Genomic DNA, 10,491 nt, shown 5'->3' on the forward strand with positions numbered 1-10,491 from the left:
GCATTATTATTTTCTCAGGTTGTTAAGTACAGAAGATTTTGGTCACAATAGATCTTTGTACCTTACCCGTCTTTAAAAGTCCAGTGGGACTGCCCGCTGCAAATACCAGGTGCCCGCAGCAGGTCTGCCCACCAGTTCTCAGGAAGGGCAAACCCGAGGACAGCAGTGGGCATGCTAATACTCTCAGCACAGCAGCAGATCTTGTCATAAATCTGGAAAATCCCCAGGGGAATAACCCAGAGCATTATGGGTATTTTTCTTCTGCATGTGGAGGTAGGAGGAGTCTTTCCTCTTGACCTGATTTGTCTTTGGGACATAGAGGAAGGAGCATTTCACTAACCCCTGTAGGTGGCTGTGCCCCTCAGGAATCGGCTTCAGGTCACCATGCAGATACGTCCATTCAGGACACTAAGAGTCTAATGGCTGTGAGGCCCTTTGAGAGATGAAAAGGTGAACAAAATGTAGCACAGCAGTATACAGGAGAGAATAGACTGTCCACAAACAGCTCCTACAGGAGGCTGAAGGGAAGTGTCCGGGAAGAGAAGGTCAGGAAATTTCAGCAGGAGCACAGAGGGAAGAAAGACTGCTTCCTGTGGGGAGATCAGAGATTCTCCATGGAGCAGTGACTTTTGAGTTGCATGGTGAAGAAAGTTTTGATTTTGAAGAGGGGTAGAAGGAACAGCACAAGCAAAGGCACAGAGAGGGACAGTCCTAAGTGCACTGGGGGACAAGACAGGTCCCATTTAGCTGGATTTTAGGAGAGGACTGCTAGGAGAGGACCCTGGAAGGGCCAGCTGGTGTGAGGGGGATAGTCTGACATATTAGGCAGAAGAGTATGGGGAGTCGATGAAAGTTTGTGATCAAGGGATGTCACGGGAGTTTATGACGATCTCTGTCCAGGTAGAAATTATTTCACAGGTAGAGTGAATACTTGACACAACCCGTGGTGAGAAAAAGAAAAGACCGAGAATCTGAACAGCATTTTTAGTCTGGCTGGTAGAGTTCAGTAATGTTACGGTCAGTACGTTAAGTTCAAATTGCATTTCTTATAACAAGCTGAAAATGAGGAGCACAAATTCTTAAATAAATGAAACAATTTCAAGTCTCAAGGCTCTATCAAAATAAACAATTTTAACTTTTTAAAAGGTAGGATGACACAGGAGATCTTGTGAATGTGCTAGTAAGAGCTCCATTTCATGATGGGGAGGACTGTGATAAATATACTAAAGGCACTAGAATTCTTGGTGACTCGGAATTTTCTGAAATATTGTTTTGGTCTGTTCAGACAGCTATAACAATACCATAGACTAGGTGGCTTGTAAGTAACAGAAATCTATTTTTCAGTTTGGAGGCTGAAGAGTCTAAGATCAAGGTGCTGGGAGATTGAATGTCTGGTGAGAACCTATCCCCTGGTTCAGAGTTGGCAGTCTTTGTGTGGAGGAAGGAGTGAGGGATCTCTCTAGGTGGGGCATCTTTTATAAGGGCACTCATGCCATTCGTGAGGGATCTCTCTAGGTGGGGCATCTTTTATAAGGGCACTCATCCCATTTGTGAGGGATCTCTCTAGGTGGGGCATCTTTTATAAGGGCACTCATCCCATTCGTGAAGGATCTCTCTAGGTGGGGCATCTTTTATAAGGGCACTCATGCCATTCGTGAGGGATCTCTCTAGGTGGGGCATCTTTTATAAGGGCACTCATGCCATTCGTGAGGGATCTCTCTAGGTGGGGCATCTTTTATAAGGGCACTCATCCCATTCATGAGAGCTCCATCATCATGAGTCAATCACAGCCTAAAGGTCCCACCTCCTAATACCAGCATTTGGGGAATTAGGTTTCAACATATAAATTTTGAAGGGATACAAAAATTCAGTGTATAGCACAAATAGTATTCAGTATTCTGATTTTCTTTATGATACTTAGAACATGGTATTAATTGCTAGTTCAATTAACAATAGTTTCTCTTTTTTTTGTTGTTGTTGATGCAGTTGTTGAAGCTTGTGGCTTCTGGTTTTAACTATAGTTTCAATCATGGTAGAATTTAAGGTGTTTGTCGCTTGCAATTTTTAATTTTCACAGGTGTAGTAACCAAAGCAGTGGAAGAACTAGTTGATTTTAAATTCTTTTAACTTCTCTGATAGGTGCAGTGAGCATTCCTTTTTTATTTTTTTATTTTTTTGTGTGGCAGAGACAGGGAGAGTCAGAGAGAGGGACAGATATGAACAGACAGACAGGAAGGGAGAGAGATGAGAAACTTCAATTCTTTGTTGTGGTTCCTTAGTTGTTCATTGATTGATTTCTCATATGTGCCTGACGGGGGGGGGGGGGGGGGGACTACAGCAGACTGAGTGACCCCTTGCTCGAGCCAACGACCTTGCACTCAAGCTGGTGAGCCTTGCTCAAACCAGATGACCCTGTGCTCAAGCTGGCGACCTCAGTGTCTCTAGCCTGGGTCCTGCACATCCCAGTTCAATGCTCTAACCACTGCACCATCGCATGGTCAGGCAAGCATTCTTTTTCTCTATGCCAACTTCGAGAGGGTGGGAGGCTACAGCTAGCCCTCTGCTCTCTGTCCTGGGGGCATACCTCCTGTAGAGCAGTGCCCAGGTTGTCCACAGGCACGTGTTTTATAACACTGGAAAGATTACCCTTAGCAATAGGGCAGGTGTTTCATCCTACAACTGAATTAAGACAACATCCAGATGTAAACTGCCTAATTAGTGAGAATATTTTGCTACTCACTGTATTAAATTTATAAGAACATTTTCAGGTGTGACTGATTCATGAGGGCTAGGCTTCTTTAAAGACCAGGTAATCCCTGAGGGGTGGTTTTCACTGGTCCTCCTTGAAGCCATTCTTGTAATAAAGGCACGAAGTCTCCAGGAACTGAGCTCCTATAGCCTCCAAGGCTGGCCAGTTGTGGAAGGTGCAAGGTGCCATTTTAGTAGTTCTATGGTCTGTAATGTTCAAAGACACATCGGGGAGGCCCCATGGAGGATTCTGGAACAGACCTTGGAGAAATGGGGAGCATTGTGGGAAACAGTCAGAGACAGGATATTTCCTTTGACTCAAAATAGGTATAGGTCAGACCTGGATGGACTAGTTTGCTGGATCTTCTGTAACGCTGGCTCTGGAGCCCACACACAGAATAGCTTTGTTCAGAGAAACCGTCTATTAAAGATCACATATTCTTGCTTTCAGGCCTTAGTGAAACTGATTTCTGATCCTGTAGGAACTGTAGAAGGGGCCTCCTGCCAAAGCAAGAGTTGCTTTAGCTATAACATTTTTTCATGATGAGTAAATTCATTTATTCATTTACCAAACATTTATTGAGCATCTACTATATCCCTAGTACTCTGCCAGATACTGCGGATATTAACAAGGAACACACAAAACCTGCTCCCAAGAACTCATAACCTTAATGAGGGTGCCAGACAAGTAAAGAAAAAGAGTGTCATACAGAGTGAGAAGACAAATGGAGATAAGCACCCAGACCTCCAAGAGAACAACCTAATTCAGATGGGAAGAGTCAAGGAAGGCTTCTTGCAGGAGGTGGCACCATACATGATTCATGTTTGCCAAGAAGAGTTAGGCAGATGGGTTCCAGCTCCAGTAATGGCAGATTTGCTTGTTTCAGAATTACCTTGCAGACCTGACCTGCGATGGTGCAGTGGGTAAAGCGTTGACCTGGAACTCTGAAGTTGCTGGTTCAAAACCCAGGGCTTCCCTGGTCAAGGCGCATATGGGAGTTGATGCTTCCTACCCCCCCCCCAAAACAAATAAATAAATAAAAAGTTAAAAAAAAATAACATTGCAGATGACAATAAAATCTGAGAAGATATACAGAATGACTGTTGGAAGACATTGGAGAATGAATATTAGTAAACAAAAACAGGAGGGAGGGCTAACAGCCCTTGAAAGAAGGGAGCTTTATTAGCTTATGTCTATGGTTATGTGGGTGTAAGACTTTCTACCTGAAGTCTTCCACCTTCTTCAATTTACTTTGCAATGTTTTGAAATGTTCAATGTACAAGACTTACACATTCTTTGTTAAACTTACTACTAAGTATTGCATTTCTTTGATGCTATTATGAATGGAATTATTTTTTTATTATTTGTTAATAACATGTAGAAATACTTCAGTGAGTTTTGTATAAGGTCAATTGAAAGAAAAATCTCTTTTTAACAACAGTGCTGGAATAATGGAATAAACATAAGGACAAGAATGAACCTTGACCCCTTTCTCAACATAGATCATATATACAAAGTAAAAGCTCCTGGAAGAGCTCTGTTCAATAGAACTTTCTGAGACAATGGAAATGTTCTCTCTACTGTCTAATTAGGCAGCACTAGCCACATGTGGCTATTGAGAACTTGGAACATGAGATATTGCATTTTAAATTTTACTTAATTCAAATTTAAATAGCCACTTGTGGATAGAGCTTCTAAAACTATCATGTTTCTAGTTGAAGGAGTAAGAAAATACCTTTTTGATTTTAGGGTTGGAAATTATTTCATAGAGAGGATATAAAAAGCAGTAAACGTAAAAGAAAAAAGTTAATGTCTGACCGTTGGTGGCACAGTGGATAGAGTATCAATCTGGGATGCTGAGGTCCCAGGTTCGAAACCCTGAGGTTGGCTGCTTAAGTGCAGACTTGCCAGCTTGAGCATGACGTCACCAGCTTGAGCATGACATCACCAGCTTGAGCATGGCGTCACCAGCTTGAGTGCTGGATCATCAACATGGTCCCAAGGTCGCTGGCTTGAGCAAAGGGTCACTGGCTCAGCTGGAGCTGCCGCCAACACCCCCACCCCCACCCCGTTGAGGTACATGTGAGAATCAATGAACAGCTCAAGTGACACAACCATGAATTGCTTCTCATGTTTCTCCCTTCTTGCCTCTCTCTATCTCTCTCTCAAAAAAAAGTTAATAAATTGAACTTAAATGAAATTTAAAGCTTCTGCCCATTAAAAGATATCTTTAAGAAAATGAAAATACAAATCACAGATCAAGAGAAATGTTTGCAACACATATCTAAGAAAAATCTTGAATTCAGACTATATTACAAAACTCAAGAGAGAATGTTTACAATATATATATCTGCCTAAGACCTTGTGCTCAGAATATGTCACCAAACTTCTACAAATCAAAAACAAAAAACCAACCCAGTTTTTAAAAGGGGAAAAGGAGTCTCACACAAACACTTCAACTAAGAAGGTAAACCAATAGCCAATAAGAACATGAAGAGATGCTCGGTACTATTAGATCTCAGAAACATGCACTTTAAAACCACAATGAGATGCCATTTCACTCCCGTGAGAATGGCTAACATGAAAAAGTCTGACACACCAAATGTTGACAAGGATGAGGAACTACTCTAACTCTCATACACTGGGGTGAGTGTAAAATGGCACAGCCAGTTCTGAAAGCTTTGCGGTTTCTTACAAAGTTAAACACACTCTCCTACATGAGCCAGTAATTCTCCTATTAGGCATATTCTCAAGAACAGTAAAAACATATCTCTGCGAAGAGGCTTTTCAAGAATGTTCATTGCAGTTTTACTCACAACAGCCCCAAACTGGAAACAACCCAAACACACTTAAACAATTGAACAAATAAACAGATTGTAGTGTATTTACACAATGGAATTATGCTGAGCAAGTAAAAAGACAACGATTGTTACATGCAACAACATGGGTGAATCTCAAAACCATGCAGAGCAAAGAAATGCAGGCACAAGGCCGTAAATTGTGTGATTCCATTTGTATGAATTTAAGAACAGGCTAAACTAGTCTGTGGTGAGAAAAATCCATACAGCTTGCCTATAGGAAGTGGAAATAGACTGGAAGTTCAAGAACAGGTAAAGCTCATCAAAGGAAATGGAGATCAGAGCAGTGTTACCGAAAAGGGGTGGAAATTGATTGCAAGGAAACTTTCTAGGATAAAGGAAGTACTTTATATCGTGGTTGAGGATGGTGGTTATGTGATGCATAAGTTAATAAAAACACATTGAGTTTATATTTAAGATCTATGGAATTCTGTATGTAAATTTTACCCAGGGGTAGAATGAATAGAAAGAAACTATATTGAAGCAAGTTGTGTCCATGATCACAGGTTTTCACATATAAATCCTTTAGTTTGTCAGTCAAGGAAAGAAAAGAGGAATAAAAGGATGACCTAGTGAATATTTAATATTTACCAGAGTCTGCCAGTACAAAGATGACCTTTTTCCCTTGTTCTCAGAGGAGAATCAGACAAATTGCACTGTTCTCACACCGAGATCATCAGGAAAAGGGTCGGGGGAGCGAGGTGGGGCGGGGAAGCACCGCAGAGCCTTGGCTGTGCTCGGGGAGGCCCAGCCCTCTGACACGCCTGTGCCTTTGTTCTTCGACAAGGGTGGATAACAGAGCCCAGGAAGCCTGCGCCGTGGAAGAGCAGCTGCACACACTTAGGTTTCTGGGTCCGCTTTCCTCCTTGGCTGATGCTCCGCGCGGCTGTCTAGCTATTATCAGAGCTTCTTAGCCCTGCACTTGGGAAATGCTGTGGGCCCCAGCCTTTTCATGCCTTTTCTCACATGAAATCATGCCTTTTCTAACATGAAATCATGCCTTTTCTAACATGTTAAGCCCTTCTTTTTGCCAGGTAATCTTTTAGCGTATTAGGTCACAGGTTGCTGGCACAGTCATCTTTGTTCTCAAACATCTTTTAAACCTGAGTGAAGTGACAATTAGGGAAAGAAAATCAGCCACTGAAAGACAAGATCACTTAAATTTGCATTAGAGCAGATGTCATTCAGCATCTCTCTCGAGTGATTTTTCTGTAAATTCTGAATACATGACCTACTGAATGTTTAGTAATTTACTTTTGTGTCAATCAATGATCTTCACATCACATCTGCTCACCGGGCAATGAGATTTGTTAACCAGGCTTCTTACTAAAAGGAACAACTCGGGCTTCTGAGATAATTTTCTTGTCTGATGTCACCTAGATAATCCTGGTAGGAGATAGATCTGATATAAAAGTCCCTGAACTGTCTGGATCACAAAGCTTCTAGGATTCCTCATCTCTGACATCCAGGTGATTCTTGATAATTAGGAAGTTCATAGATATGATCAGGTTTTCTAGACCTGCACGTTGAGTCTGTGCCCTCCCACCCGTAGGAATTGGTTCTCAGCACTGTGTCCTGAGCGACGGGATAGGAAGGAAGAGAGTTCAGAACTGGAATCAAAAAGGTTACACACTGGTTGGGCACAGCCTAGTTTTTGTTAGGTTTTGAAAACATGTTCAGACACGATTGTTGCCCTTAAGGAGTTGCTTACTTGTGTGTGAGCAACTTTTATATAAATCTGGAAAGAAGGGCTTCAAGTCCGTGGAATATTAGGGTGTTCAATTACCCATGCTCTTTTTTTCATGTACTTAGAGGACTAATTGAGAGTGATTTATTCGTTCAGTCATTGACTTATTACCATTAAATTGCTAATTTGTTCCACAGTAAATGAAACAAGGGATTGGGAAGCTGGGTTTTATTCCCAGTCCGATCATTAACTGAGTGTGTGACTCAAATGGGCTGTCTGCTCCTTGTGTTGGCTTCTGTGTCTGTAAAATTGGCATTGGGGATCTCTGCCCTAAGTGACTGCACTGGTCAGTTTTTTTGTTTGTTTGTTTGTTTGTTTGTTTTTGAGACAGAGAGGAAGTCGGAAAGTGGGATAGATAGGGACAGACAGACAGGAATGGAGAGAGATGAGAAGCATCAATCATTAGTTTTTCATTGTGACACCTTAGTTGTTCATTGATTGCTTTCTCATATGTGCCTTGACTGTGGGGCTACAGCAGAATGAGTAACCCCTTGCTGGAGCCAGCGACCTTGGGTCCAAGCTGGTGAGCTTTGCTCAAACCAGACGAACCCATGCTCAAGCTGGTGACCTCGGGGTCTTGAACCTGGGTCCTCCGCATCCCAGTCCAACGCTCTATCCACTGCGCCACCACCTAGTCAGGCTGCACTGGTCAGTTTTGAGAATCAAATGAGAGAGATGGATACAACAGTGCTTTGATTAACATGAATCACCTCTGTGGGGTCACATTGTCATTGTTCAGGCCAGCCTGATGTAGGTCAGTGGTTCTAAACTTGAGCATCAGTAGTGATCCTGGAAGAGTCTATGAAAGTACAGATGACCTCGCCCCACCTCCAGGGATTCTGAGGGTCTGCAACTCAGGATGCTCCATTTTAAGAAGCACTTGAAGTAATTTGGATGCAGGTGATTAAAGAATCCCGGTGAGAATCAGAAGATTCCTCAGCAGGATACCTCCTCCTGGGAAGGTCCGGAGGCCCTCAGCGTGGGGTGCTTGCCTTGGGTTTACTTGTGCATGTTCAGAAGTGATGTCTCCCAGTCTGATGTTCGTCTGCACGCTCTGTACAGGAACTTACACTCAGTGTGTGCTCAGTGGAAATATGCCTGCCTGCCCTGTGTGCCCAGAATCACGATTCGGCAGGAGAATGAGCTGGAGAGTAAGCAAACTTTTTATCTCCCTTTTCTTTACAGCAATGCAGAGTCTTCAGAGAAGAGATTCAGGATGAACAGCTTTGTGTCAGACTTTGGAAGACCGCTGGAGCCAGATAAGGCGTTCTCTCGTCAGGGCAACGAGGAGTCCAGGTCTCTCTTTCACTGCTACATCAATGACGTGGAACACTTGGAAAAGGCCAAGGCCTGTCCCCAGACCACAGCCCTCGACAGTGACGTTCAGCTCCGGGAAGTCACTTGGACCAGCAGGCAGCCGGAGGAGGAGCTGAACCGGCTCATGAAATTTGACATCCCCAACTTTGTGAACACGGACCAGAACTCCTCCTTCGGGGATGACGATCTGCTGATTTCAGAACCACCTACTGTTCTAGAAAATAAGCCAGTTTCCCAGACCTCGCACAAGGACCTGGACTGAGAAGCATGCTCCGTAATATGTCTTCCTGAGATGTTGGGTGTGTTTGTATAGCAAGACATCTTCATCACCAAAATTGTGTGTTTGTGTGTGTGTGAGAGAGAGACAAAGACAGAGAAACAGTAAAAAAGGAAGAGAGCCCCTTCTGAAGAGAGCTGATTAAGCTGAGTTTTTATGCTTTTAAATGCATTTGGTACTTTTTGGGGAATAAAGTATTTATACTATCTCATCTTGTTTAAAAATTTGGCCACATACATACTCAGTGTCAGCGTTCTTGAATGAGATTAGCACTCTGTGTCCCAGTCTGGCCCTGCCGCTGCCAGGGTCCACCGCTAATTTGCTTTACCTCTCTGGGCTGCCACATTTTCCCCATAAGGTGAGGCATCTGGAGTAGATGATCCATCCTGGCTCTAACATTTTGTGAATTTATGACCTTGCATCCAGACAAGGCTGGGATATACACAAAGCTGTATAAACTAGGGATCTGGCTCCTTTTTCTTATTGTAGGACCATCTCCCTCCCCATTCCCCAAAGTCTGTACCTTCCACTCAACCCTTAATTTTCATCAGGGGCTCAAGTGTCTACCGAGATGTCGGCACGCTTGTCTGACACATCACTGTGGGCAACATTTCTGTTGGTTGTGCTGAAATAGCTCTTCTGAGAACTTGAGGCTGCCCATGACCAAACCTGGGGGCGGTTCTGCCCCTGCAATCCCAGAGTGAGCATCAGTCATGGCATTCCTGTCCCCAAGAAATGTAAGGGAGGTTATCCGCTGAGTGAGGGAGGTGACTTATGTGTGTCTCAGTGTTGGTGTATCTGTGTCCTGTCACACTGTTGTGCCACCGGCCACTGAAAAAGTAAAATGCTGTTTGCCTTGCTATCTACTTAGCAGATTTGCAAGTGATGGTCACTAGGCCTGTATGTGCCTCTGAGCTGATGTGGCGAATGGGTTGTGAATACCCCACCCACAGATACCCAGGTTGGCTGAGTACAACACAGCTGAAGCTGCACCCTGGTATCGGAAAGAATTTGGTCTTACACATCCAGGTTGCATGCATAACCAACTGCTAATCTCTGGATGGCATTTTCATTGTAACTTTGTGAACCACCTGCCTTGCTTAAGCTAAGAAATAAATGCATTTGATTGCACAAGAATTTTCTCTGGTTCTTGGTTTTCACACATCTGATTTTTAAATTTTCTTCTTAAAACTATTCCTTATTTAATGCTCCTAACCTCTATCATCTCTAGGATCCTAGAGGTCCAAGTCATGTAACAAGTTTCATGTAGGAATTATTTCACCAAAAGAAATCCCTTTCCCATTGTGTCTTTTGAGGAAAATACTATTCTTTTAAGACTCTGACACTAAAAACAAGGAGTGGGATATTTTTTATAATTATAGCTGCTATAAAACCTTCTTGCAAATAGACACCTGCTATTTTTAATGACTGTTTTCAGGAAAGAGCAAGAGTTGTGAAAAATGCTAATTTTAACTTCTAGTATGAATATTATTCATGATTTACTTTAATATAAACCAGGAACTGTTTGTTATTAAGATTAAAA

At 42.8% G+C, this 10,491-nt stretch overlaps 1 protein-coding gene across 4 annotated transcripts in view; it reads left to right on the forward strand.

Moving 5' to 3' along the window:
• MRAP2 (melanocortin 2 receptor accessory protein 2) overlaps nt 1-10,085 on the forward strand; it is a 59,707-nt gene extending 49,622 nt beyond the window's left edge. For all 4 annotated transcript variants that reach the window (XM_066254211.1, XM_066254212.1, XM_066254213.1 and 1 more), the window contains one exon: nt 8,540-10,085. In XM_066254211.1, coding sequence (XP_066110308.1) covers nt 8,540-8,933 — 394 coding nt within the window. In that variant the 3' untranslated portion in view covers nt 8,934-10,085. The remainder of the gene's footprint in view (nt 1-8,539) is intronic.
• Nucleotides 10,086-10,491: the final 406 nt, after the last annotated feature.

The sequence above is a fragment of the Saccopteryx bilineata genome, chromosome 1, assembly GCF_036850765.1.
Source record: "Saccopteryx bilineata isolate mSacBil1 chromosome 1, mSacBil1_pri_phased_curated, whole genome shotgun sequence".
NCBI classification, from domain to species: Eukaryota; Metazoa; Chordata; class Mammalia; order Chiroptera; family Emballonuridae; genus Saccopteryx; species Saccopteryx bilineata.